This window comes from Penicillium cataractarum (assembly GCF_028827025.1).
Source record: "Penicillium cataractarum strain IBT 29864 chromosome Unknown utg000001l, whole genome shotgun sequence".
Taxonomy (NCBI): domain Eukaryota; kingdom Fungi; phylum Ascomycota; class Eurotiomycetes; order Eurotiales; family Aspergillaceae; genus Penicillium; species Penicillium cataractarum.
In genome coordinates, this window is record NW_026622737.1 from 4511692 (window position 1) to 4539317 (window position 27626).

The 27626-nt window shown below is 48.5% G+C and overlaps 12 protein-coding genes across 12 annotated transcripts; 6 read left to right on the top strand and 6 right to left on the bottom strand.

Moving 5' to 3' along the window:
- Nucleotides 1-901: 901 nt before the first annotated feature.
- On the top strand, nucleotides 902-2054 carry N7496_001572 (class II aldolase/adducin domain protein; the record flags this gene model as incomplete). The annotated part of the gene is made up of 5 exons (XM_056694503.1): nucleotides 902-1169; nucleotides 1227-1487; nucleotides 1549-1681; nucleotides 1752-1920; nucleotides 1980-2054. The coding sequence occupies 5 exons, from the start codon at nucleotides 902-904 to the stop codon at nucleotides 2052-2054; spliced, it is 906 nt and encodes a 301-aa protein (XP_056561232.1).
- Nucleotides 2055-2713: 659 nt separating this feature from the next.
- Nucleotides 2714-4684, top strand: N7496_001573 (Acetamidase; the record flags this gene model as incomplete). The annotated part of the gene is made up of 8 exons (XM_056694504.1): nucleotides 2714-2977; nucleotides 3036-3176; nucleotides 3235-3346; nucleotides 3421-3504; nucleotides 3558-3707; nucleotides 3756-3910; nucleotides 3964-4113; nucleotides 4172-4684. 8 exons carry the CDS (start codon nucleotides 2714-2716, stop codon nucleotides 4682-4684), a joined length of 1569 nt encoding a protein of 522 aa, XP_056561233.1.
- Nucleotides 4685-4906: 222 nt separating this feature from the next.
- N7496_001574 (Zn(II)2Cys6 transcription factor domain-containing protein) lies at nucleotides 4907-6432 on the bottom strand (the record flags this gene model as incomplete). Its single annotated transcript, XM_056694505.1, has 2 exons — nucleotides 4907-6316; nucleotides 6376-6432. The coding sequence occupies 2 exons, from the start codon at nucleotides 6430-6432 to the stop codon at nucleotides 4907-4909; spliced, it is 1467 nt and encodes a 488-aa protein (XP_056561234.1).
- A 730-nt stretch (nucleotides 6433-7162) lies between these two features.
- Nucleotides 7163-8023, top strand: N7496_001575 (uncharacterized protein; the record flags this gene model as incomplete). The annotated part of the gene is made up of 2 exons (XM_056694506.1): nucleotides 7163-7446; nucleotides 7516-8023. The coding sequence occupies 2 exons, from the start codon at nucleotides 7163-7165 to the stop codon at nucleotides 8021-8023; spliced, it is 792 nt and encodes a 263-aa protein (XP_056561235.1).
- A 1044-nt stretch (nucleotides 8024-9067) lies between these two features.
- N7496_001576 (uncharacterized protein) lies at nucleotides 9068-9790 on the bottom strand (the record flags this gene model as incomplete). Its single annotated transcript, XM_056694507.1, has 1 exon — nucleotides 9068-9790. The coding sequence occupies one exon, from the start codon at nucleotides 9788-9790 to the stop codon at nucleotides 9068-9070; it is 723 nt and encodes a 240-aa protein (XP_056561236.1).
- Nucleotides 9791-9886: 96 nt separating this feature from the next.
- Nucleotides 9887-10501, bottom strand: N7496_001577 (uncharacterized protein; the record flags this gene model as incomplete). Its single annotated transcript, XM_056694508.1, has 1 exon — nucleotides 9887-10501. One exon carries the CDS (start codon nucleotides 10499-10501, stop codon nucleotides 9887-9889), a length of 615 nt encoding a protein of 204 aa, XP_056561237.1.
- A 3317-nt stretch (nucleotides 10502-13818) lies between these two features.
- Nucleotides 13819-16838, bottom strand: N7496_001578 (Zn(II)2Cys6 transcription factor domain-containing protein; the record flags this gene model as incomplete). The annotated part of the gene is made up of 4 exons (XM_056694509.1): nucleotides 13819-14828; nucleotides 14896-15037; nucleotides 15091-16585; nucleotides 16645-16838. The coding sequence occupies 4 exons, from the start codon at nucleotides 16836-16838 to the stop codon at nucleotides 13819-13821; spliced, it is 2841 nt and encodes a 946-aa protein (XP_056561238.1).
- A 360-nt stretch (nucleotides 16839-17198) lies between these two features.
- Nucleotides 17199-19259, bottom strand: N7496_001579 (glycoside hydrolase family 31 protein; the record flags this gene model as incomplete). The annotated part of the gene is made up of 2 exons (XM_056694510.1): nucleotides 17199-18319; nucleotides 18377-19259. 2 exons carry the CDS (start codon nucleotides 19257-19259, stop codon nucleotides 17199-17201), a joined length of 2004 nt encoding a protein of 667 aa, XP_056561239.1.
- Nucleotides 19260-20236: 977 nt separating this feature from the next.
- N7496_001580 (carboxylesterase/lipase family protein) lies at nucleotides 20237-22282 on the top strand (the record flags this gene model as incomplete). Its single annotated transcript, XM_056694511.1, has 5 exons — nucleotides 20237-20526; nucleotides 20584-20875; nucleotides 20930-21121; nucleotides 21176-21380; nucleotides 21441-22282. The coding sequence occupies 5 exons, from the start codon at nucleotides 20237-20239 to the stop codon at nucleotides 22280-22282; spliced, it is 1821 nt and encodes a 606-aa protein (XP_056561240.1).
- A 762-nt stretch (nucleotides 22283-23044) lies between these two features.
- Nucleotides 23045-25069, top strand: N7496_001581 (uncharacterized protein; the record flags this gene model as incomplete). Its single annotated transcript, XM_056694512.1, has 10 exons — nucleotides 23045-23189; nucleotides 23218-23314; nucleotides 23364-23473; nucleotides 23533-23601; nucleotides 23741-23771; nucleotides 23820-23957; nucleotides 24014-24233; nucleotides 24256-24324; nucleotides 24383-24668; nucleotides 24711-25069. 10 exons carry the CDS (start codon nucleotides 23045-23047, stop codon nucleotides 25067-25069), a joined length of 1524 nt encoding a protein of 507 aa, XP_056561241.1.
- A 456-nt stretch (nucleotides 25070-25525) lies between these two features.
- N7496_001582 (protein SYS1) lies at nucleotides 25526-26251 on the bottom strand (the record flags this gene model as incomplete). The annotated part of the gene is made up of 2 exons (XM_056694513.1): nucleotides 25526-25916; nucleotides 26007-26251. 2 exons carry the CDS (start codon nucleotides 26249-26251, stop codon nucleotides 25526-25528), a joined length of 636 nt encoding a protein of 211 aa, XP_056561242.1.
- Nucleotides 26252-26727: 476 nt separating this feature from the next.
- Nucleotides 26728-27210, top strand: N7496_001583 (cytochrome c oxidase subunit 6B family protein; the record flags this gene model as incomplete). The annotated part of the gene is made up of 2 exons (XM_056694514.1): nucleotides 26728-26952; nucleotides 27088-27210. 2 exons carry the CDS (start codon nucleotides 26728-26730, stop codon nucleotides 27208-27210), a joined length of 348 nt encoding a protein of 115 aa, XP_056561243.1.
- Nucleotides 27211-27626: the final 416 nt, after the last annotated feature.

The window sequence follows — 27626 nt, forward strand, 5'->3', positions numbered from 1 at the left end:
GATCCGACACTTTAGGAGTGTAAAATAATCAAGAGCTCGGCGATACTGTATCCGAGGATTTCTGAGGAGCAATGAAGTGGTTCCGAGTTTCAATTGGGGTCCTTCAAACACACTTGGACCTAGGCAACGTATAGCGGAGCTTGTGATTGGCGTCTATCAACCGCTGCGAGTTTTGTGGATTATTTAGGTGGTATCTTCGGGGGCCCCTTATTAAATGATAAAGGTTCGTGAGACGCAGTACCTCGATTGCGGGCATGCAAAGTGATTCCTGGAGAAAGACAGCTGTCGCTAGCTCCGCGATTATCCCACATGGTGCTGATAACACAGGTCACGTGAAGGGCCTTTGGCCTCAGGCCCTCAAGATTGCCAGAATAGGCAACTGGAAAGAGAGCCTCCGGGTGCCTGTACCCGGTTTCACGAGTAGACCGGGTACGGTCTTCCTATCCTGGAATCTCGTTGATTCTGTATGAACCTGTGTATACATTCGCTGCTAATTTGATTGTAACTATGGCTTCCTGAGGCAGCTGCACTCAGTCGCGTTTGAACGTCCTGCTTACAATATGGATCAATCCTCGGAGCCAACTAACAAAATGAGATGTAGATTTCGGATACGATGACCAACAGCAAAACTATCCGGCGTCGGGTTCCTCGGGAAGCAGTCCGAGCTACAGCCCGCCTTCCAACGACACGCGGGCGGGGTTTTGGGGGGTGTGGGGCTCACCTAGATAAGCGTTCAATTAAATAACTGCCATCTTTCTCCCTGGGTCATAAAAGTAGGTGGAAAGTTGAATCTTGAGCTGGTGTGTAACTCCTTCGGAGCCCCTGTTCGTGATTCTGACCCTTCTACAGACCTTCATCGAAGTATCAGAGCATCAGAGTCGTGCCCATTACAATCAACAAAATGTCGATATCTACAGTAACTACCCAGCAGACACAGCGATCTTTTCTCCTGGCTGGCGAGGAGCAGATCAAGTCAGCGGCCAACGACACTCAATTCCAGTCTGTGGCTCGTGGTAATCGCAATGGAACCCTGAAGCTACGCGGTATTCCTACCTTCACAGACCCGCTTGAGAAGCGCAAATGGATGAAGGAACACATGGCCGCTGCATTCCGTTACTTCGGCAAGATGGGATACGCCGAGGGTGTATCTGGACACATCTCTATGCGAGGTATACCTCAAACACCTCGGTAGTAATATTCTTGACTGTTGCTAATGCGTCATTCAGACCCCGTTCTGAAGGATCACTTCTGGATGAACCCCTTTGCCAAGCACTTTTCGACCATCAAGGCCTCTGACTTGGTCCTGGTTGATAGTGATGGTTATGTTACCGAGGGAGGTGCTCAATTGCCCATCAATGAGGCTGGCTTCATGATCCATTCTGAGATCCACAAGGCTCGTCCGGATGTCATTGCCGCGGCGCATACTCATGGTGTTTATGGCAAGACATGGAGTGCCTTTGGAAAGCCGATTGAGATGCTGACACAAGGTTTGTCTTCACTTCATAAGGAAAAACTTTTGTCTCAATCAACTATACTGATGAATGACAGATGCTTGCAACTTTTATGGCCGCCTAGGCGTATATGATGACCACGGTGGTGTTGCTCTCTCTCAAGAGGAAGGAAAGCAGATCGCTGAGGCCCTCGGCAAGGATAACATTGCATGCATTCTCCGGAATCACGGGTAAGTCATTTTCGGAAATTCTTTGCTTGCTCCTGTATTGTCTGGCAGATTCTAACTTAGGGTTATCAAGTCTTCTTACTGTCGGACGAACGGTCGACGAGGCTGCCATTCTTTATTCCATGCTGGATAATGCTTGCCACTCCCAGCTTCTTGCCGAGGCTGCTGCTGCAAATGGTATTCCCAAGCGTGTTATCAACAACGAGGTTGCCCAATACACTGCCGATTTTGCTCAGAACGCCGTAAGTCTTGTCTCACGAATCTGCTTTTACTGTAATGAAAATATGCTGATAACTTACAGCACAACCTGTACACCGAGTTCCAGCCTGAATTTGACTTGGTAGTGGAGGAGAGCAACGGACGGGTCTTTCAATGAGAGGTTTCTGGGTGTCTCTTAATAAATTATATCCTCTTGGCTGCGCCATCCAGAAAGGGGTATTCGACTGCGAAACGAATTCTCCTGCAGAAATTGATAATCTACTTATTTACCGTTAACACTCTGCAATTTTATTGAGCAGCACGTTGAATAACATGAAAAGTGAGATGAATCGAGATTTAGTCTCCAACACCGGGTCAACGGAACAAACTGCGGGGAAGCTACGTCTGATAAAGACCCTGCATGATCTATAGGGAAACCGGCAATTGAGGTCTGGTCAGTAGCCATTAAAAAACTTCCGATACAGTATACGAGAAAACACTACCATATCCGGGTCTCCGATAGAGAGGGGCAACTGCTCCAACGACCCCAACTTGGCGGCTTATCCTGATACGTTCTCGGAGTGCACAGATAACAGAAATGATAAGATAACATCAGTTTATCATGTCAATAACAACAGGTGAGACTGACTCTTGGTAATTGGAGATAATAAGTCAAAGATACATGAAGCGGGGTTGATTTGGGGCATTTAATGACCCTTCCCCCCCGCCTCCGGGGGGTTCGTCGAAGGGTTTGTCACATCACCAGCGCCAGCGCGAAACATTTGAGTTCAAAACTTGACCAAAACCTGTTTGAAACGACACTTACTAGCTGAAAACATGACTTCTACATGGGAAGAGTTAGCTGCCGACAAACGAAATCGCATCAATGAATCGATTCCCGAGGAATGGAGGATCAAAGACCCGCCCGCTGATGATTCCGTCTTCGAATTCCCGGCAAAGTCGGGCTTAATCTCGGATCAAGAAATCAGTATCACCGAATCAAGCGCTACTGATCTAGTCAAGCAGCTGGCGCAGGGAAAGTTGAAAGCAGTCGACGTGACAATCGCATTTTGCAAGAGAGCGGCACTGGCCCATCAATTGGTGAGCACAAAATGTTATTTAATGCCAACAAGTATTTTGTCTCTTAATCTTCGGACAGGTGAACTGTTGCTTGGAATTCTTCCCTGAAATGGCAATCGCTCAAGCAAAAGAACTTGATGCCTACTTCGAGGAACACAAGAAACCCGTGGGTCCGCTACATGGTCTACCCATCTCGCTCAAGGATCAGCTACGTGTGAAGGTGAGGAGCCCCTAGTCTCATCTTGCCAACCATAATGCTCATAATCTCTCCGAAACAGGGTCTTGAAACATCGATGGGATATGTCTCCTGGCTTGGTAAATATGACACGACTGAGTCGGTTCTCGTGACTCTTCTACGGAAGGCCGGCGCCATTTTCTACACGAAGACCAGTGTACCACAGACATTGATGGTTTGCGAGACAGTGAACAACATAATTGGAAGGACGCTCAACCCTCGCAATAAGAATTGGTCGTGTGGTGGGAGCTCGGGGGTGAGGGTGCCATGGTCGGTATTCGAGGCGGTGTTATTGGAGTAGGAACGGATATTGGTACGTACATTAACCAATGGCCATTGAGTGAGACTAATATAATCTCGTCCAAGGTGGTTCAATTCGTGTTCCATCTGCCTTCAACTTTTTATACGGCATCAGGCCGAGTCATGGCCGCATGCCGTACGCAAAAATGGCAAATAGTATGGAGGGCCAGGAGACTGTGCATAGTGTAGTTGGACCGATGGCCCATTCAGCAGCAGGTTAGTATGCCATTCATAGCGCAAGCTCAAATAAGCTCACAGTAGCAGATCTTAGGTTGTTCCTTACTTCCGTGTTGAGCCAGGAACCTTGGAAGTACGACTCAAAGGTTGTCCCACTCCCGTGGAGATCGACTGAGGAAGAGGTGACCAAATCGAAGATTCAAAGTGGACTCAACCTAGGATACTACTCCTGCGATGGTGTTGTAGGTCTTCCTGGGTCACTAGATATGAAACAAACTAAGGTGTTAAATGCCAGGTTCTCCCTCATCCTCCAATTCTAAGAGGTATTGAGATGGTGGTCTCAACTCTGAAGAAAAATGGACATACAGTCGCCCCCTGGACGCCGTACAAACACAATTTTGGGCACGATCTTATCAACGACATATACGCAGCAGATGGAAACGCCGTAAGAAGCCACCGCCGGAACCTTGACCCTCGAATGATAACTCACCTATCCAATATAGGATGTTTTCAAAGATATCAATGCTTCAGGGGAGCCATCAATCCCAAACATCAAAGACCTTTTGAACCCAGACAAGGAAAAGATTGACATGAACCAACTGTGGGGCACCCATCTCAAGAAATGGAACTATCAAAGCGAGTACCTCGATAAATGGCGTGAACTCGAGGAGCAACAAGGCAAGGAATTGGACGCAATCATTGCCCCAATTACAGCAACAGCAGCCATCCGCCATAATCAGTTCCGGTATTATGGGTATGCATCGGTGATTAACTTGCTCGACTTCACTAGCGTCGTTGTTCCAGTCACGTTTGCCGATAAGAAATTGGACGCGAAGAAAGACGATTACCAGCCGTTGAGTGAATTGGATGCCACTGTGCAAGCCGAGTATGACCCGGAGGTATATCATGGAGCCCCTGTGGCAGTTCAGGTCATTGGTCGCCGACTAAGTGAAGAGCGTACTCTGGCGATTGCAGAGGAAATTGGGAAGTTACTTGGTAACTCGGTGACACCATAGTTTGGAGTGTTTGGAGGGCTGGCTCTTACCTTTCGGAGTATTGGTCAGATATTCATATTTCTTAATCATAAATACGATACTTTGACTAGGAAACATGTGACAATTCTCTATATCTAGCGTGATTTAGTGCATCAATCCAACTCATTGATCATCCTGATAACAGTAAAGTCGCGAATCCCCTGTGAGAATGATCTCTGAAGGGGCCATCTAGATGCAAAACTCTCATTGTATACTTCTTTCCGTTCTAATAAGATCCTCCGCAAGCTGAAACGCCATCGCGATATTTCCACTCTTACTGATACCCTTGAGTTGCATGATGACCCATTGGCGATCTTGCAGACTGATCGTCGGACATTTGCCGACTGTATATAGATTCCAGATCAGCATATAACCACCCGACACGTTTGGTTCTTGGGGTACATAGGCACCAGATGCCGATATAAGCCCTAGGCCCTGCGGGGTGCTCGCGAGTATCTCCGCCGATCGTCTTGACATGATGTTCACTGCATACTGGAGCTTCGACTGAAGCTTCAGACGAGACTCAGCCGAATGAGCCGGATCCTCGGTTAAGATCTTGTTGATGAGCCAGCATATAATCTCGCAAACGATGATTTCAATCATTCGCGAGTTATTCCAGAGTCTTATTGCCCAGGATGACCTGTATAGGTCATATTGGCCATGAAAGGACATGGAAGTCGCATTCCCATCGGATTCACGGGTGGTCATGTACGGTTCTTGCATGGCAAGGATGCTTAGAGTATGTTGGAAATCACTCTGAATCGCGATCGCTTCTTCTAGGAAGTAAGGCCAGGACGTGGGTATGAGTGAAGCCTTGTCATTATTCTTCTTCGCGACAGCCGCGAAAAGGTTCGCACAACGAGTGGCAAGCACCCCGAGTAACCAAAATGCATCAGAGGGGTCTGTGTACTTGGTTGCCTCTTCCTGCAGCTCACCCAAGTCCTCTGGAAAGGGCTGTACGCATTGGATACAGGCAGCGGACATATCTGCGCGTACCTGGTTGAACATCAGGATGGCAGGCCTACGAGTAAATTGAGATTTACCCCGGGCAACCACCAGCGCGGCAGCTCCTTTGACATGTCGAACCCACGACTCAAAGTTGGAGACATGCTCAAAGACCCCCAGTGATATCACCGACATCAAGGTACTATCTTTGACTGACTCGACAGGGGATGCCAACGCATTGTTCACAAGGCGGATCGCCTCTGAGTACTTGGCATGCGCCTGGACGGTAAGCTCTGGCTGGCGAGTTGCCAACGCCACAAGACCCACGGCCGTCATACTAGTGACGAGAGTCAAATGCTCCGCATCAGCCGAATAGACAGTGGGGATATAGTTTAGATATCCACGCGAGGGACACCGGCCACCCGCAACAAATTCCTGCAGGAAATAATTCACACCTATGTCCTCGAGACTGGGACTCAGACCTCTGGTAGGTGGAGTCGACGGGGGAGTAAGCACGGTCGAAGCCCCATTACTCTCCGGTGTCCTGCTGGATCGCTTGATGGTGTGGGTTGTTTGGTCACGAAAGATCAGATCCCATTCATCGCGGTACCCAAGGCAAGTGTCGTGCGCGCGAATGCATTGACCGCATTTGGGAACCTGCTTATCGCACTGTTTCGCCGTGTAAGGTTAGTGCTAACTTCGCTGGGATGACAAGGAGAAAGACCCACGCGTCGCTTCAAGCGCCGACAATTCTCGCAACTCCTGGATGTTCTTGGGCGAGGCATATTGATGGCTCCGTCGACAAGGTTATCGCAAAGCTAATGACGAGAACTCAAGGAGTAAAGGGGGCCTTGTAAATGAAGACAGTCGTTCGCAGCAGAGCTGAGGCGAGCTGAAGATGGATTCCCCTGGAAACAAGCTACTTGCTAGTGCCCTCGGCTTCTTGGAGTGGTTCTTCCACACACAAGTTCGTTCGAGCTCTTCGCGGCCCGGGGGCGCCGTGGGGCTGAATTGATGAAAATTCGTGGCCCAAACAGACCCCACGGCCCCCATGCGCCACGGCCCCGATGCGCCACGGCCCCCAAATGTTGCGCACTAAAGATGCGCGATGACGACTAACAAGCGACGATCTGAAGATCTGCACTCCTTTACCAAGAAGGGTATCCCAGAAGTAGCTGGTTGGGTACAGCCCACTTAGGGCTGAAAAATGGAGTACGGTGAGTCCATCCGCGCTAGTCTGTTTTGGGTATCTGAGATGCACAGCCAATCGGAACGAGCATCTAGAGATGTCAAGATTTATCGCAAAGCTTAGTTTAAGGCTGTGGCTTGGTGACTCTAAATAGGGTATCCAGTATGCAAAACAAAAATCTTTTGCGCGTAAACAAGCACATAAAAGGGCCCATTTCTCCGCTGTCTAGAGGAGCATACGACAGCTAATTATTTTTCCATTCATCTCTTACCAACATCTTTCATAACTTCCTTCGATCTATTCCCTCTATATCAAGCAAGATCACTATGGGGAAAGTGACATACCAAGATGGAATAGCTATCCTTCAGCTCATCGTCTTCCCGTTCATCCTCGTCGCTTCCCTTTTCATCTGGAAACGAACAGGCTGGAGAGTTGGCGCCAAGATCTGGCGATATCCCTTCACCCTCTCTCTCATTCGGCTTGCTGGCAGTATTGCTACATTAATTTCCATCGATAATAATTCGGAAAATGTCCAAATTGCCATATTCGTGTGCCAGCTGATTGGCATTGCGCCCCTGTTGTTGGCTTATGTCGGAATGCTGAGACTGATGTGAGTTGATCATGGTTAACGGTGGAGCGCTAACATCCAATGAGTATGGGCTGATAAATGTCTATCTAGTGACTTGGAAAAGAAGATTCCTCCTCGTCCCCTCCTCCTGGTGACTCTTATGGCTATCATCGGCCTAATCCTTGGTATAGTCGGAATCAGCACCGCCGATACATCGCACGGATACACCCCAGGAACGTTGCCCAAAGCAGCCATGGGTCTCTTCCTCGCTGTATACGTCCTGGTCATCCTCCTTACCGCTTGGCTTTTCTACACCTACTCCTTCGCAACGCTCAAGTATCAGAAGAAGCTGTTCCTTGGTATTGCCTTGTCCGCTCCCTTCCTGTTGGTTCGGATGGTCTACTCGGCCCTCGGTGACTATTCCAACAATCCGAAGTTCTCGGTGGCTTCATTAGCCGAGAACAATCACACCAGCCTCACTGTCTATTTGTGCATGTCTGTACTTGAAGAGATTATCTCTATGGTCATCGCTATGATCTTTGGCGTGTCGGCTATCCTGCAGTCAGACTTTGTGAAGCCTACTCGGGAAGGAGAGGAGCCAAAGCCTAATGATGTGTGAGCATGGAAGGGAGCGTTATAGCACGGATTTTCTGAAGTCTCGAGTAGTTAAGCACCCAAAGACAACTTTCGAGCCGTTTTGCTGTTGCAATACGATGATGTGAACTGTTTCTCAAGCGATATCTGTTACAACCTATTTTGCATCTTGCTTTTAGCTGGGAACTATTAATTTTTGCACCCCCCGAAAAATTTGACCATTCTACTCATAATTTATTATCCTTACTATACTTGCAAAGCTGACCAGTGTAAAAATTTCCTCATCCATCACCTACTTGAACAAAACTTCCTGTAGCTTGTAAAGTAGTTCTTACTCGAAGAGGAGAGGAGAAGTGGATGATTGGGGATGCCTCAGAAGCTCGTTTCGAAACGCATTGTGTATCCCAAACTAGCGAGTTGTATGCCATAGACACTGGGTCTTGGACACCAACGCGAATTGATTCAATGTGGTGTGTAATCTATACCCTATACGGCTCAGTGAAGATTATTCTTATCACTGATTTTCTCCCTTTGAAATCAAGCCTTTGTCAGTAACCTCCCTCGGTTTTCGAGGCTGAGTTATGAAATACACGTCAGATACATGATTTTTAAAGTGGGCCTACGGCGGTAGTGCCCTGGTTTTCTACACGTCATCACGCCCACCTACGTACCCGCCTGCCCTGCCGAGATCGATTGAAACAATCGAAGTGTAACCATTCTACGTATTTCTACACTATCGCTCTTTCGCCTTCTTCCATTCGACATACACACCATTTACTACTAACTACGTAGATATATCTTCGGTTTCTTACTTCCTCTTACCCTCAACACCCAAACGCTATCAAATCTCAGTCCTATTTCTCACAATCTGCTAGTATTGTGTGCCGAGCCTAAGCGAAATATAAACCTCTCGGTGGGCTGAACTTGACATCTTTGAGTCCTCAAGCTCTTGCTTTCCCTTAAACCGGCCCAATCATGCCTTTGTCAGCTTCAGAGTTGAATCTCAAACGCGTAACCGGTTGAGTTAGTCGGCGGATCAAGAGTAATGGCGAGCTAGGGAACGGAGAAGTTAGTGGTACTTCCACCTGGCCACAAACATATAGTAACCGTGGCAACTTACTGTATCTGAGGAATAGCCATAGGAAGCCCTGCCCAGATCAACTGGGCTGTCGACTTTTACCTCAGAGCCACCCCAGTCAAATCGATAGCTTTGAACATCGAGCGTGCCCTCGGTAGCAAGCCCATGTTTACTGAATCCTGTGATGATAAGATCGTATGAGGCCTGGACAGTCCTGGTACCGGCAATAACTTTGAGAAGGTTCCCATCCGATAAAACGGCAAAGACGTCGAATAAGAGGTCTGAAGATGCAGTAGTTGCAATCCGATCACCTACCATTCCTCCGTAATATTTGTAAAGCTGCCAATCACCATTGGGATAATATCCCGAATCATCCGCGTAGATCAAGCTGGCCATGTAATTGTGCAAGTTTGAACCACCACCCCAATTAGCCCGCAAGGCTCGAATATTGTGACGCTCGAATTGCGAGAGATAGTAGATCGAGTTGGCGGGATTCTGCTCTGAGGGCCAACCATACTCATTGACATCGATTGGCTTCTCAGCAACGGAATAGGTCTCCCGTAAAGAGGTAAAAGCAGCCACTGTAAGATCAGGCTCGCGCTGCCATGACCCAATCTGGTGCCAAGAAAATCGGTCTGGAACCGTATCATTTCCAGAGATAGATGACATCCAGGCTTGCCAGTTAGTGTTGTCGGTGCTGGGCGAGTTTGCCATCGATGGACCTTCCACAGGAATATCAGGATAGTTAGATCTAGAGTCAAGTTAGTGTTTCAAGACGAGATTCTGATAGGGCGAGCATCGGCAATCAAATTACCGCAAGTATTGAGTGGCCTTGACGAAGTATTCCACATATTGAGACCAATCGGGGTACCAAAATATTTCGAGGTCAGGCTCATTCCAAATATCAACTATCAATCCCTCCAAGATGTCATTCGACTGGATATCAGATATCACCTGGTCGAGAAACAACTCCATTTCCGTCCAATTGCCATTGTCGCCTGGAAAAATGGAATCCGCCGTTGCACCGCCCTGAGCACCCCACAGGTCGCTCAGCATCAGGATGAATTCCCCATTATACTTGCGGGCCGAACGGTAGTTTGAAAGGGCTGAATCAAAACGCCCGATATAACCATCATAGCCGCCTTCTGCCCACCCGACAGCGTCGATCTGAGCGCCGCCACCGCGGCAAGTTCTAAGCTTGATATCGGCGAGGAGATAGTCAGGGATGCTATCTTCAGCGTTTGTGCCATTGTCTGGGAATCCATAGATGAAACCCGAGCCGAGGAAGGTCGCCGCGCCGTTGTTCTGAGAGAGATCAACGATAGCATTGCCTACGCTGTCGTCTCGTTGAGCTATGGTCGCCGCATAGGTAATAGATGGAGCCACAAGGGCCAGAAGAAGCGATGCGAAGGATTGATGCCACATTCTGAGAGTGCGGATAGAATCAAGTGGACTCGTGCTTTGATTCTCAAATCTATCTTCCATGCAGTAACCAGTGTCATTTTATAGTTCTTCGGAGGTGGCTATGATGCCTCCCCTGACTAATTTCTGAAGAAACTAGATCATTGGACTCCATAATCTTAGATTATTGTTCGCGGTTATGTTAGGGGGGTCGGTGGGGAATGTGGGGGAGTTGAGGGGAAGTAGAACGTGGAGAATTCAGGCAAAGATTATGAAGATTGCTCTCCATTATTGTTCGTCCAAGATGCAGATGGAGAAGGGAGCTGGTTACAAGTTGATGTCGGCGGGGGCCCCGCAGCACCAAATAGCCTAATACTTGACTGGTCAGAAACCCTGAGCGTAAATATTAGGCTATTTCAGCTGCGTAGATTCGTCTGAGTCCAGCTATGGCAGTTCCGACAAGTGGTGAAACGGAGGGCAATGCGCAGAATCCGCGACGGGGGCAAGATATTTTTGACCCCGTCGGAACTCAAAAGCAGCCTCACTATCGATGACAAGGGCAGGCTTGGCTTGGCTTTGTACTCCGGCGGGGTAGTTGTTTAGGGCCAACCGCCTCGATCCAATGAGACCAGATGAGCCCACTTAGTGAGTCTTTCCCCGGATTATGGAATCTTTATGGAGTATGGACCGATCAATGCGTGAAGGAGGTCGATGGCGACTATCCATGCTCGTTAAAAGGACGGTGGTGACCCTGTTTTTAAAATCTGACTTGACATACATCAGACCATCATCCGGGAACGAGATACATGAATCTTTCAACACGGGATTACATGTTAGTCAAATGATTTTCCCTTGCATACCGCACAACAATTATTGACCAGTCTTCCAGACTTTTGCATAACCACTCAACTTGTATTCTCCTACAAGCGCCCGACCATGGCATCCAATGAAAAAGTCGACGAGGAGGTGTCCTACATGGAGCACGGCCACGAAGACGATCATGTCAAATCCGATGATCTTGCAAGACAGGCAGCCGCAGCGGAGCACGAGTATACATTTATGCAAGCGATTCGCAAGTACCCTAAAGCGGCAATGTGGTCAGTCTTGCTTTCAACCTGCATTATCATGGAGGGCTACGATATTGTCCTCATGTCCTCCTTTTTCGCCCAACCAGCCTTTAAGGAACGATACGGCTCGTATATAGCTAGCAGCGACAGCTACCAGATCACTGCTTCCTGGCAGAATGGCCTCAGCAATGCAGTCTCTGTCGGCACTATCGTGGGCGCTTTCGCCAATGGTTATTTCACCCATCGCTTTGGCTACCGCAAGGTGCTGCTGGCAAGTTTGGTTGCAATCACCGTGTTCATATTCATTCCCTTCTTTGCGACAAACTTACCTGTCCTCTTGGTGGGTGAATTTTTATGCGGTATTCCTTGGGGAGTTTTTGCAACCATGGCACCTGCATACGCGTCTGAAGTCTGTCCCCTCCCCCTGCGCGGCTATCTTACTGTATATGTGAACCTATGCTGGGCGATTGGTCAGCTTATCTCGGCCGGAGTGCAGTCCGGGTTCTCTGAATACGCAACGGAGTGGGGTTATCGTATACCCTTTGCTATCCAGTGGGTGTGGCCAATTCCGCTGTTCGTGATCCTGCTGTTCGCTCCGGAGTCCCCATGGTATTTTGTCCGGCGAGGTGACTATGAATCTGCGGAGCGGAGCATGATTCGTCTAGGCTTTGACGCAAATGGTGGGGCGAAACAAGGTGTGGCGATGATGATCCACACTAACGAGCTGGAGAAACAAATCGACGAAGGCACAAGCTACTGGGATTGTTTCCGTGGTGTTGATCGTCGCCGAACTGAGATTGCCTGTATGGCCTTCGCCGCCCAACCATTCTGTGGCTCAGCTATGGGTGGCACTCCAACCTACTTCTTCGAACAGGCCGGCGTACCGTCTTCAATCTCATTCAAGATGTCCGTGGGAGGCCTTGGACTCGCCTTTGTTGGCACTGTTGTCTCATGGTATCTCCTGCATGCCTTCGGCCGTCGTACCCTTTATCTTTGGGGGTTGGGCCTTCTAACTATCATTTTGATGGTAGTGGGCTTTGTCTCCGTAGGCGCCGGAGATTCAGTTGAGGGGAACTACGCGCAAGCAACAATGATGCTTCTTTGGCTGCTTACATACTACCTCACTGTTGGGCCAATATGCTATGCGATTATCAGTGAGACCTCATCCACCCGCCTGCGGAACAAGTCTGTTTGTCTTGCTCGTATTGTCTACTACATTTCGCAGATTATCTGCAACGTCATCAATCCATACATGCTGAACCCTACAGCTGGAGATTGGAAGGGCAAGACTGGGTTTTTCTGGGGTGGCTGCGCCTTGGCTTTTTTTGTTTGGACATTCTTTAGGTTACCCGAGACGAAGGGTAAAACGTTCGAGGAGTTGGATATCCTATTTGCGCGCGAGGTTGGCGCTAGGGACTTTTCCAAGTATCGTGTTGATGCGTACGCTGAGGGTAACGATGCTGTCGCGTTGAAAGGCTAAATGGCATCTTGGAGAAGGTTTCGTGTCATACTGGAGTGGAAGGGGTTTGCCGCGGTAGCTAAATTGCCCAACTGTTCTCTATGGTGCACTTATTGCCCTATCTAGTCAACCACTAAATCTATAGGTTAACATCAGTGGAATACACTCTGCAGGTACTTTGAAAACGATCAAATGTTCAGAGCCTATACATAGTTTATCTGATTCCCTACTTCATAGCTCTGTTATTTAGTCATGCCGCGTCTACAGAATAGCTAAAATAATTTACGCTCAACACCATCATTTCGGAATTACTGTTAGACAAAGATTTGACAAGGTATATCATAGTAGACGCTATGATTGAGTTCCAGATGCACCGTGGATACGTTTTCTATGGAGAAGGAAAGAAAACCTCTATATGTTAGAGTAATGGCCAGAGGCCATTCCCTGTATGCACAGGCAACAGACTGTACATAGTTTCAGACTAAGAAAGCAGTGGCTGTAGGCTTGAGAAAATTGTTGATTGTTGGCGGTTAACCTGGCCCCTCAAGATGTTGCATGTGCTTACAGTATATAGTGCCGGCGTTAATGTAGTCTGAGCACATCCGCAGTACAGGAGTTACTCAGGACTGTCGTGGTGAATACAGGGTAATCAGGTAGTTAGAGAGCTTACGTCATTTTTATATTGCAGGCATTAGTTTATCCAATGAGGGACTGGGGCAAAGTGTCTAACAATATAGGAATGCTCTGTACCAAGGTGTGAAATTTGCAAAGTGAATTCATATTTTGGATGTCCCGTTAGGGGTTTTCCTTTTCAGCTAAGAAACCCCTGTCGCATCAATCAGGAACTGGATTGTTGATGCGTACGATCGCCGTATCTCCCACGTGCAATGTTTTGTCTCCCCTAGCACACTTTCATTGAATCTGCTGTCGAGGCTCCTATCATACTTGTTCCCGGTAAGTAGATGATACCCCTGCTTAAGAATCTTCAAGGGCGCATCGTGTTTGCCGATATCCCCGACCCCCTTTAGATGGGCAGACATTTTATTTCCGACACGTATGTATGTCTGGACAAGCTCATCGTCTAGAGGCCGATCAAGACGAATCCAAAGAGGCTCATCATCAGAATCATCTAGATCGACACCGTCGCCTCGCAAGGTCTCATCAGCTCTCATTGGACCACCGGAATTACTGACCGCGTACGTCGAAGCGCTGTAAGCCCAGAGGAGTAATGCTGCAATATATATGCTGAATGGTTCTATGGCGTTGTCAGTGCTGAAGCGGCGGACATGCCATAGCAAGGCACCAGCATGTACGACCGACAGTCGGGCCTTGAACTGATCGCGAATGGCCCATTGGAGGACCTGGTTACGTGCATTCTCATAATCATATTGGTTGGGAGGAATCGCGGGCCATTTCAAAGTGTGCGATGATGGAAATCTTGCCAGAGTCTGAAAATGAGCAATCGGAGCAAGGAGCATCAGCCGAGAAAGATGCAGATACAAAATGGTGGGCTCCTCCCAGCATAGTTCAGCAGCCTTGCTGTTGGCTGCCCAATTCAGAACATCGAGTGAGTCACAGGCCGCGTTGCGCCAGTTCGACGCCGTTGTGCTAGATGGTGGCCACTCCTGAACTGAATTAGGCTCGCTGCCCAAGACTTGCATACTGGATGTAGGGCTCCAGGATAACAGTCGCATGCAGCTTTCGTCGAGGACTTCAGTGGTGCGTCGGTAGATAGCGTGGATGAGCAGAACATGGCTGAATTCGCTAATGTGTGGGCTAACCCGCTTCTCAATGTATAACATATCGATCGCATCCACAAAAGATACTATTCAGACGGGACTCGTCAGTAAGGGGCGTTATATAGGGGATCCAAGCCGAGATGAAGTTCATACTTGAATACTTCTCAGCAAATTCAATATTTGCAATCGATGGCTGCTCCCATGCTACTTCAAGGCAGGGCAGCCATTTAGCGGTGTCACCGAGCTTCATGACATGCTTGCAATTCAACTCATAGGAAAGCATAGAATCCAAAAGCTGGACAACATGTCAGGACCCCATTACACTCATGGATTAGTATTTGCACTCACCCATATCATCATTCCCGCTCGGAGCCGTGACTGGGCTTTTACCCAGAGCTGCACATCCGTAGCGCCTTTGATAGATGTGGGAGCGTTTGATGTTGATAGTAGATTAAGATATGAACACCACTGTGTTAATTCAGCACGCTCAAAACCAGCACGTCGTGTAATATAGAGGGTGCTATTATGAAGCATGAACAGCATGTGCAAAATCTTGGCTTGAATGAGTGGCATGACCTCATCCACCAGCTCCATTGTGATATGTATATCCAAAGGTTGCATTGAATCAGCCTCTTGGGGGATATTTTGGTAGCGACTGAGGTGATTCGATAGAGTCGTTCCCATTATTTCCATCAGCGAGTTCTTCCATTGCGTCCCTAGCGGTGATTGTACATACGCCGCCCCTACACCAGCAACTGCGGTTAATAGGATCCAGTGGGGGTCAGTGGTTAGAAAGGTCGCTCGATTGATGAAGGGAAAATTGGGGTGCAAGCGGTCAAAGTAGAGGTGCACACAAAGCCGAAAGTACTCTAGCGGCGGAATTTGCGGCTGCGTCTTTATCTGCTCTTGTATGCTGAAAACAACTCTGGCATATACCTCTCGTGTCAGCCAATGGTCAACGGACGATGGGATATTGCTAGCAATGCTGGCAGATGTTGAAAGATCCGACGTCGAACCCTCAGGCACTGCCCCGGAATTACAAGACCTGCGTTGAAAAGGAGCTCTTGATGTAACCCCATGAACATAGTATTTGCTTTCAATTGACCCAGACGTGCCCGTTGACAGCCCGTCACGGAATGTTTCTGGTGACTTAGGCTCTCCGATCCCAGGGTGACCTTCCGTATCATCCCAGGATCCAAGCTGTGCGCAGCCTGAGAAAGGTTGACTGGGGTTCCCAGAGGCAATTTCCTGTTCAGTGCCAGCACTAACGAGCTGGGGCATCTCCGTTAGATCCATCATATTGAACATCGGCGGAAAAAACTCGTTGTCGGTGATTTCGGCCAGTTGACTTCCCCATTCTTGGAAAATTGCTTGGCCCGGGGAGAGCCAATTTATTCCTGATATGAATTCGGGACCGAGGGTCTGTCTTGAGCCAGGTTCATACACGATCGGACCAGGGGGAATGTCGGCGCTGATGGATATCTCACCATGATCATTGCGATTCAAGGGGACCCCTGAAGAGAGCGGATCTTGAGTGCTATGGCCGTCATCCAACGCGGCGGTTTGGCTCATGGGCCCGGCTATCGCATCATTGACAGCCACGTCATCTGGACTTGGATTTGGGTCGACTTCAGATACCCCTTCCTTGTCACGAAGCTTCCTAGTCGGCGACATCCCGTACTCGCAGCGGAGACCTTTTGAGTCGCAGCGCCCGCAAGGATTTTCCCTTGTACAGCGGATTCGACTCGTCGCACATTGCACACATGCCCTCTTCGAAAGGTGCTTTGTAGTATTTGGCTGTCGCTCCTGGGCATGGATCTCCGTATGACGGCTTAGGATGTCCCTAACGATGGACGATAGTCAGTTTCAGACAGTAAATATCGGGGGAAAGCTATTACTGACATCCGAGAGAACATCTTCCCACAAGTACCGCACGTAAATGGCTTTTCTTGTGTGTGGATCCGCAGATGTCGGACAAGGTGCTCCTTTCTCGCAAAACGCCGACAGCAAAGGGTACAGGTCAGAGGCGCACGGGTGCGCCTCGAGCCCTCGCCAGCATTCTGTTCGCTGGCAGTGCAAGGTTCACCCCCATCCATGGGAAAACTGGTCTGCGAATGGAAAACCCACGAAGATGGCAACGAAGGAAGCCAGAAGCTCCCTCATAGATGTTGGCAACAGGCCCCCTACCGCACGTTACTTGGCGGCCACTCCACGTTCCTGTGGGGAGTTCAGCTTCCCCCACATTTTCGGTCCGTTTTCCGGGAATGTTCAAGGAACTCAGCCAGTAGAATCCCGAGAGTACAAGCATTGGTGGAAACAAGAGATAGAGGTAAATGACCAGTCTTCCATCTCGTGATAAACGACTTATAGTCAACTACGTTCGAGGTTAGATGGTGATGACCCAGTAGTCATGTTCGAGATTAGTTCTATCGAACTGCATTCTTGCATTCTATAGCCTATTTACTGTCGACTCGGACAAACACCGGCATAGTGTCGATGGCGCAGTCGATCTCAATCTTCTGGTTTCCTTCCCAAGTTTCCTCCCCAGCGAACGCCTTCCACTTCTCACCAGCAATCAGGGTTGGCAGATAGACCGTCATCCTGGTCACCCCGGCCGTCAGCACAGGACAGCACAAGTACCGGTTGCCATACATATATTGTTCAGTCAATTCCCAGCACTTTTCATCATCAGGGAACTCGTAGAAAAGAGTCCGCATCACCGGTGTCCCCTTGTCGGCAGCCTCCTGCATCAGTCGCCTTGTATATGGTCGCAGCTCCTCGCGAATGAGCATATACTTCTTGCAGATCTCGTAGACCTTTGGCCCATAAGACCAAACCTCATTATCGGCACCGCTGCAACAGGATGCACCCCCGGTCGTGCCTTGTTGAGGCTGTCGAGGCTCACGGTCACCGTGCAGGCGCATAACCGGGCAGAAGGTGCCCCATTGGAACCAGCGCACAAACAGTTCGCGGAAGTGAGTGCTGTTAGGATCTCCTCCATGGAAGCCACCAATGTCAGTGGTCCACCAGGGGAAACCAGCAATGCCCATATTCAGGCCTGCAGCAAGCTGGTTCCGAAAGCTACTCCAGGACGAGGCGATGTCGCCACTCCAGACCAGTGCGCCGTACTTCTGACTGCCGGCCCAAGCACATCGCACCAAGTTGACGACATTCTTTTCTCCTTCGCGGGTCAGACCTTCATAGAAGGCTCGTGAATAGTCACTCGGATAGATGTTCCCAATAGCAAGATTTGACCCGAGGTGATACCGGTAAATATCGAAATCGTAAGCTGTGTATTCGGGTTCAGCTTCGTCAAGCCAGAAAACCTTGATGCCGTAGTTTTTGTAGTAGTTTTGCCGTGCTTTACCCCAGACATACTCTCTCGCCTTGGGGTTTGTGGCATCAAAATGAACAGTCTCGCCTTCAAAATCTAGACCAGTCCGAATACCGCGATCCACACGAATCAGAAGACCCTTTTCACGCATTTCTTCATAGTTCTCTGATTTTTTATCGACGGTCGGCCAGATAGAAACCATCAATTCAACATTCATTTCCTTCAACTCCTGAACCATTGCGGCTATAAGAATATTTCCGATTAGCTCACTGAAATTATTATGGAGCTCTAGAGACATACCTGGATTAGGCCAGTATATAGGGTCAAATTTCCACTCTCCTTGTTTAGGCCAGTGGAAAAAGTCAATCACAATAAGATCAATCGGTAAATTGCGGCGTTTATATTCCCTCGCCACACCAAGGAGCTCTTCCTGCGTTTGGTACCGTAGCTTACACTGCCAAAATCCTAGGCCAAATTCTGGCATCATAGGGACTTTGCCTGTTGCATTGGCATAAGCCTCTTCAATTTCAGCGGGCGAATCTCCTGCCACGATCCAAAAGTCCATTGCTTTGGTAGAATAGGCCTCGAAGCTCATGATGTTCTTCCCTAGGACAGCACGTCCGATTGCGGGATTGTTCCAGAGGAAGCCGTACCCCAGAGACGACAGTGTAAAGGGCACACTGGCCTGGGAGTTGCGATGAGCTAGTTCTAGATCATGGCCCTTTAGATCGAGGTATGGCATTTGATACTGGCCCATACCAAAGAGCTTTTCATTTGGGTCGATGCTCTCCAGTCGTAGGGTGAAATGGTAATCTCCACCAAGAATAGGTTTGAATTCCCGAGCTTCGACCTCAATAGCGCTGCATTTCGCATCAAGAATATCCCGACGAGTTCGTGTATACTCCTCAAGCAGTACTTTGCCATTAGAGTTGGTGATAGTGAGCTTCCCAAATTTCGAAATAACAGCCCGTATTTTGCCATTGCTGATACTTGCAGAGACGGAAGAGATAGAGATCTCTGGAGAAGTTGAATCAGCCAGCTTGTCGCTCAGAGCCCAATTCTCCATCGGCATGGTGGCGCATTTCGTGGCTCGGGTCCGGAACGCGTTCTCCCCCCACGGCTCAATCCAGAGCTGTTCGGAGTCATACTCATACACCAGTCGGTTTCCTTCTTCACGAAACATCTTGCCAGAGAATCAAAAATAAAAATTTGGTGAGATAGTTGGTGAGGATGGTCAAAAATTATTGGTATCCCTTTGATTTATTCTTATGAATTCGTCAATCTTTATCCATCGCGTCTCATACACTCTCCTCCCCCGCCGGAATGCCAAGTAGCGGCGGCGTAGCATACGCTTCTGGTCCCGGAGGGGACAGTTGGAAGATCCCATGGGATTATGGCACCCCCCGCTTCCTTCTTGCGCGTTTTCACCTTTGAATCGACGAATATTAGACACAACATGCTATAAACAAGGGGCGCAACAATGAAAACAACTTTTTGATCGGGTAGTTCTCCGCAATGACCGCTCGCATCGTTTTCAATTAGCGACCATGACGCTAAACACCTATTTTCTCACAAATAACCCATAAATATTCCATTTAGCTCTCCAGTGCCTTCGGCAATGTCCCAGCTAAGCCCCATAGATGCTATAAGACGCGGTTGTTAAACGAAGAAATCAACTAATAATCTCGCTTCAACATAGCTGATCAAATTAGCGGGTTACAACTTACAACTGACATGCCAGACTGGGTGTTGCGCCTCAATGATAATCTGCTCCATGTGGACCCATTGGTGATCCGTAGGAGAACTGCTAGGGGTTCGCGTGTTTGGGGCTGAGAGACGAATAGGCACTTTCAGCATGTTGATACCCGATCTGGTTTGGACTCAGGGGCCGAAGTCGACAAGGCTGTGAGAGCTAGTCTCTTTTTGGTAACTAAAATGCACAGCCAATGAGAAGAGGGCCGTGATCTCCATCAAACAAGGAGAAGAAGAAGCACAGCCGGGGCCAAAAGGTGGATATAGTCTAAATTTGTATGAAGATCAATGCAGTATTATGAAGTAATGAGCGACTGGAAGACCTGGATATCTCTATAAAGACCAACGTGCGAGCACCGCAAATGCTCTTGACTTCATCTCAACTTGACTCTTCAAATATTAGCAAAGATGAGGTTGCTTCTTCCAACTTCTTTGTCGGCCGTTGTAGCCACGGCTCTGGCTTCGCCTTCCGTTACCATTGATGCTGGTACTCTCAAGGGTGGAAAGTGCAGCAGTGGTGCGGTCTACTACAAGGGCGTTCCATTTGCAGAACCTCCGGTCGGGGACTTGCGATTCGAACCTCCCAAGGCCTACAACAAGAAGTACTCAAACGGAGTACTCAATTCAACCATCTCTGCTCCAACTTGTATTCAGTTTGGAAATCAAACTGTGCCATCTGGAAAGAAATCCGAAGACTGGTGAGGCAAACCTTTAGCTTGATAAACGACTAATTTATTAATGCATTTCTATTTTAGCCTTTACTTGGACATTTGGGCTCCATCTAGCGCGACAAAAGACTCCAAACTTCCTGTCAAGGTTTGGGTTTTCGGCGGATCCGACACTGAAGGAGGCATTGAATACCCTCTGTATGATGGTTGCAACCTAGCCGAGACAGGCTCAGTTGTTGTGTCATTGAACTACAGACTCGGGCCCCTCGGTTTCTTAGCACTCAACAGTGCTGGAATTTATGGTAATCAAGGCATTCAAGATCTTATTCTTGGATTTGAATGGGTTCAGAAAAGCATTTCTGCTTTTGGCGGTGACCCTGTATGTGATTTCGACTTGCTTCGAAGTTTTAAACTAATTGGATTGTCAATGTAGGAAAAAGTACTCGCTTTCGGACAATCAGCCGGTGCTACAGACGTGTACACTATTGCGACTCTTGCTGAGGCACCGTCTCTGTTCAAGAGCGCCATCATTGAATCAATTGCTCTACCCCAATTGACAAAGAATTTGACTGCCCAAAAGCTCGGTGCCTCGTTTGCGAAGGGGCTTTCATGCGGTCTCAGCGACGTGAGTGGACAAAACTTATCGTTACAAATAGGTACTGGACTGACTGTGCTATAGAAATCCTGTCTCCAGTCCGTTTCCTCTGCCGAGCTTCAGAAGGCATATTATGCCGATTCCTATATCGACTCAGGGGTCGGGGGACTTAGTGGAATTGGTGTTTCCAATAGCCAGACGCCTGAGTTCTGGCCAATTGTGGATGGCACTGTCATCAAAGAGAATCCTCTGCATCGTGGAGCACAAGTCCCGGCAGTCCTTGGATACAGTATGCACGCCTTCATTCTGTCGAATTATTGACTCAACGCTAACATGGTTAAACCACAAGACCAACAGGAGGGCACTCTGGATGCCATCGGGAAGTATCCGTCGGCCGAGCTCATCGCAAACCTCACGGCAGCTGATTACAAGGCTTTCCTCGAAGGAGACTTTGGCTCCGCAGCTCAGACTATCGAGAAATATTACCCGTTATCTGTGTTTGAGTCTGCTGTCAAGGAAGCCGGGTTGACGAGTGGAGCCGGTGTATTCAAGGCCATTTCGACGGTCATCACGGACGCACATTTCAAATGCCCGACATATGAGAGTGCGAAGTCTACCGCACGCAACGGTACCCCGGTATGGACCTATGAGTTCACTCACAATTCCACCTGTGCGTGGCTGGATACGCTCGTCGCGATCGCAGACGATTTGTCATTCCTTGGTGCTGCTCATACTGCCGAAATCCCATTCGTGTTCAGCAATTTGGATTTCAGCTATTCCGAAGACAATTATACCTGCAGTAGTTCGACAGCTGAGAGGGAATTGAGCAATGAGATGATCAGCCTATGGACTGCGATGGCAGAGAATGGAAAACCGTCGACCAAGGCTATTCAATGGCCGGAATTCAAAATTACATCAACGGGCTCGAAGACCCCTGGAATGGTCTTTGGAAACTCGAGTACGCCTGGCCAGATTGACTACTCCATCTGCAAGTTGTGGGCCCAGGTCAGCGCTTTGCTGGATGGAAGAAATTCCACGGCCACGGCAAAATCGTCTTCGAGCAGCAGTGTTACGCCTACCGCTTCACCGACCAGTTCTTTTGCAGTAAGTGGCGGAGTAACTGTTTCCCCTTCAACCGGAGGCTCCATCCTTTTGAGCGCTGTTTTGATGGGAGCCGCTATCTTGATGTGAAATAGTTAACTACCTATGAGCAGCTTGTTTATAATTAGGATAGATTCGGGATGGGAGGGGCGTTAAATATGGCTCCTGTATATTTCTCGAAGACTAGCAACGTCACTTACTACAAACAAGTAATCCGGTAACGCCATAGAATGGAAGAACGATGTCGAAAGAGCATTTCATCATACAAAATTCCTTTTTTTTCTCTCTCTATACTCCAGGATAACCCGGTTGTCCTGTGTGGAACTTTGTGAGCTGTTCCTTGAGTTATGCAGTTCATATATCATCCCCCTTTTTTTCAGGAATCTACATATATGCTTCTGACAGCCTAGACAAGCCTCAATACATAGCCTGATTCGCCAAATATGGTCATACGTATCAGGCACGAAGCCTATGATTAAAGCACCGAGGCTGCCGGTGAAATTGGCCAATTTCAGACGTCAAAGAGAAATCGAGGATCTTGCTACTTACAGCCGGGACTTGTCAAATCATAGAAGCCGACTTTCTAGATTGATTTTCGACTGTAATACAAGTACGATCCTCGGCTGCTTGGAAAACTCGGGTAGAAAGCCGCTTGTGGGGCTAGAAAGAAGCAAAGAGAAGGCTACATTTGGGGTGCATAAATAACCCCATGCCAAGAAAGTGGGGGATGAAGAAGCTGGGGTAACATAAAAGGTCACAATAATCCTAGACGTGATCCTGCTTTACCCCCACAGTCTTTGAAAATTACGACAATTCAACACGACGGCGGAATTCCAGTACCTGACCTCGCCCATGGATGTCAAAGGGAAAACCCTCGGTGGCCAAGCCGCACATATTGAACTAGCGCCTGCTGAATACAAAAAGCTCTTGCGAAAGATCGACTACCATGTGATCCCTATGTTGACGATTCTATACCTTTTGAGTTTTCTCGATCGAGGTCAGAAACAAAGCTTGCTATGAGATAGGTACATGGTGCGAACTGAATATGATAGGAAACATTGGTAACGCAAACGTCCAAGGACTTTCGACCTCGCTTGGATTAGTCGGTAATCAATATAATTGGTATGTCTGGTGCTGCGATGCAGAGACTGGAGTGACTCATTCTTCATAGGTGTTTGACAATATTTTTCTTCCCATACTCGTTTACCGAGCCCTTGTGCAATTTGCTACTTGTTCGACTCAAGCCTAGCATATGGCTCCCATCCATCATGGTCGCTTGGGGTATACTCCCATTGCTGAAAATAAGTGTCACGTTGTGCCATCTGACTTACTCTCTATAGGTATTGTGACAACTCTGACGGGAATTGTCCAGAGCTATACCGGACTGATGGTGGCTCGATTCTTCCTTGGTATGTAACGATGCGTCCTTATTGAAAAATAGTTCTAACATGTTGTAGGTCTGTCCGAGGCTGGTCTCTGTATGCCTTTACATCCGTTCTGAAACTATATATGCCGAGACGGGCGAGAATCTAACAATTATCAATATAGTTCCTGGTCTGGCGTTTTACGTCTCTCTATGGTAAGTGAGCCCTCCGAAGTTTAGAACATTACAACTCACCCAGAATAGGTATCCGCATGCTGATGCCCAGTTTCGGCTTGCTCTGATATTTGCATCGGCGTCTATGGCAGGCGCATTTTCCGGACTCCTAGCATACCTCATTGGCATGATGGATAAGGTTGGCGGTCTTGAAGGTTGGAGATGGATGTATGAAACTATGATTTTTCCCCGTTTGTCATATTCAGATACTGAATTATCGCTAGTTTCATTCTGGAGGGAATGCTCACAGTGATTGTTGCCATCATATCATTCTTCTACGTCTGGGATGAACCAGCCACTGCAAACTTCCTCACAGACCACGAAAAGGAAGCTCTACTGGATGCCCTACAGCCCACTCGGATAGCACAGTCAACAAACCCACAGCTTGGACACGGCCACTCTTTCAAGTGGAAACAAGTTATGGCTGCGCTTCTCGATTGGCAGGTATGTATTTCATCTTGATCAGGCGCAAGTCACCGCTGACAAGATGTTTTGCAGACCATCTTCCATTGCTTGGGATATTGGGGAATGGTTAGTATTTCCTTCTATTCGAGTTCAAAACTTAGGATGTTACTTACAGTATCCACTCATAGGCCTGTGCTGTATACGCCCTGTCATTATTTCTCCCCACAATCATCAAGGGTCTCGGCTATACAGCTGCCCATGCTCAACTCCTTACAATCCCAGTCTACGCAGCTGCAACCATCGCATGTATAAGCGTGGGATACTTCTCCGACAAGACAGGCAAAAGAAGCTTTTTCACTTTCATATGTTACGGCGCTGTCATGGTCGGGTATCTGATTGCCGTCGCTCCAGCCAAGTTCATCCCAGGGCTAACGTACGCTGGGTGTTTTATTGCGGCGTGTGGGATTTATCCGGGTAAGTCTCCTTTGTCTCCACTATAAAGACCCTAGCGAGTAGATATCGCTGACTCAAGCCGAATCATAGCAATCCCCGGCCTTCTCGTGTTGTCCTCAAATAACTGGGCCCCGAATGGCAAGCGTGCTGTCGGAATGGCTATCCAGATGGGATTCGGCACGATGGGAGGCGCTGCAGCCTCGAATTTCTATCGCAGCTCCGATGCTCCGCGATATCGCCTGGGCCATATATTAGTGCTTGTATTTGCTGTTCTTGGGCTGAGCAGCATGGCAACATACTACATAATCTGCACAAAGGTGAATGCAAAGAGGGAAGCAGAGGCTGATAGAGTCCTTCAATATACCGACGAGGAGTTGCTCGATATGGGCGACAAAGCACCGACTTATCGGTACAAGCTATGAAGATACAGTCGTTCCTGCAAAGCTGGGAAATCAAGGGGGGCTTATGGCAAAACCTAGACTTTAAAATATTACAGAGGGCTAGAATTATGACCGGAAGAGGATCGGAGAGGGATGAAGCTTAGTATCAGACATACATCAGATTTGTGAGATTCCATAGATACGATATGTGGATTAATAGATGATAGACGTACATTCAAAAGGTCATAAAGAGAGGCCAAGCCTCGAAGATAAATTATTCAAACATTATTTAACAAAAGAAAATGAGTATCCATTCCCTTCATCATCAGGGCAAACGCCATCTATACAGATGCAACCATGGCAGGGTATACGAAAACGAGAACGAGACATGCAAAAAGAGTCCTCGCAGACATGGGGAACAGCCCAAAGAATATCATAGCCCAAAGCGGCTGCAACAGAAAAGAAATCAAAGAAGGGGGAATGTCATAACAGAGCCTTTCATACAGTACGCTCGCCGGACTTCATCTCGTCCATCTCGTACTCGCCCGTTCCAGCCTGAAGACTACGTTCTCGGCCACGACCCCGACCAAATCCAGACTCGAGGTGGTTATCACCGGCGGGTTGTTGTGAGGAGGAGGCTTGGCTGGAGCTACCTCCGAGGCTCGCGAGTCCACCGAAGCTGATGGGCTTGAGTTCGCGGTGCTGGCATGCCCACATACCGAGGAAGGTCATTATGCCAGCGCTGGCGAATTGGAGGCCCCACCAGAGGAGGTTTGAAGGGACGGAGCGCGTGTAGAGGATGGTGGCGACAAGGTGGAGGAAGTGAATTGTGAGGGCGAAATCGGGGACCAACTTGGATCGGGAGACGAAAAGGAGGAGGAAGATCACACTGTATGATTTGAGATGACGATACGGTTAGTTTAAAGCCCAGAGATCTCGAGTGTATGCGCTCCCTTGTAGGAGGGTCTAGGCAACGTACCTGATAACACAATTCAACATCCAAACCAATCCCAACATCCAACCAACCGTAGTGTCACCCCTCAAATAGTCCCAACCGAATACAAGATTCAGCGAGAAAGGCGTGCCATAGACAACGGTCGTAAACAGGATAAGCACCGTTGCGCAGACATAATAGGCAACCTGGAGCAAGAGGATCTTGCGGATGATTTTCAGTGGCGGGAGGTCGGATCGCGACCCCGCTGGAAGGCGCCGGCGCCCGGGCATCAACTATGAGGCCAGGGATATCCCCTCAACGGCCTTTGTATAGAGGGTGTGAGAGGTATGAGCGGTGCGCTCGAGAGCGAGGAGAAGGACCGAGGAGCTTAGGAGGCGGCGGGTGCATGCAACGGTGGCCAGTTGCGAGTCACGGGTTGAAGGACGGCAGACCCAGAGTGCGTATTCCGAGTTGTGGTGTGCGTATAAAGCGCTTCGAAGTGATCTGGGGTAGTAATATCGAGTCGGCGCGAGGAAATGTGGAAAAAAAGGGAAACGGACAACGTCGAGCACTGTTGATCACCGATCAACAGTCTTGGCACCGCCGAGCCCGCGGGAGCAACGACCAACGCCGCCAATTCCTCCCGCATTACCACGAAACCCCATCTACCACAGCTCTTCCAAGCCACCACACACGCATTCGCGTACTCAGCTATCCTCCCAATCTATTTCAAAGCTCCCACTATACACCACACACCTCCACAAAAATGGGCTGGCTCCCTTGGTCATCCGGCGACTCCAACAAAGCCTCTGACGGCGGCCGCATTGCCCCGGATCGCACGAGTCGTGCGCGCTGCTGGGAGGGCAGGGATGCTTTCTTCGCCTGCTTGGATCGGAATGATATTCTCGACGGAATCAAAGATGATAAGGAGGCGCGTCGGAAATGCGCCAAGGAGGTTGCCGAGTTTGAGGCTGCTTGTTCGGCGACTTGGGTACGTTGGAATTACTTTTGCAGGGCTATATATCCTTGTTGAGGAGGGGAATCCAACACATTCGATTTCATAGATGTCCATTCTATGTGTTTGCTGTTTGGAACTCTATGCTGACTTTATTTTGAAACTGTCTAGGTCAAATACTTCAAGGAAAAGCGAGTGATGGAATATAACCGGGACAAAACGATCGAGCGGATCAAGAAGGAGGATGCGGAGAAAGTGAAGGAATTGAAGTCTCAAGGCTGGAAGTCCAGCTAGATGATTCAAGGCTACAGGTGAAGGGCAGACGGGTTACTTTTTTTTCTGTACATTATGTACCATATCCACTCTTGACGTATTTCCATGAGCACTCCAATTTATGCTACCCCCAATTCAAAGCAGTATCTATCAATCAAATGGACAGGAACGTAATCCTCTATATTCTATCTCTCGAGAGAAATGCTTAAAACTTGGGACCAAATGGATTGTGGTGTAGGAAAGACTTCACGCCTTTCTAGCTTTGGGATGAGACATGACCGACTGGGCGGTCTCTTCACTCCAAAATCACACAAGAGCAAGCGAGATAGTCACAATGATCATAAAGCACCATGTCCCAGAGGACGGGTCATATTATATCCACCTTGCCCAGCAAACAGATATCCCGAAGCTGTTAGCAAGAAATAGGAAAGCTTAGT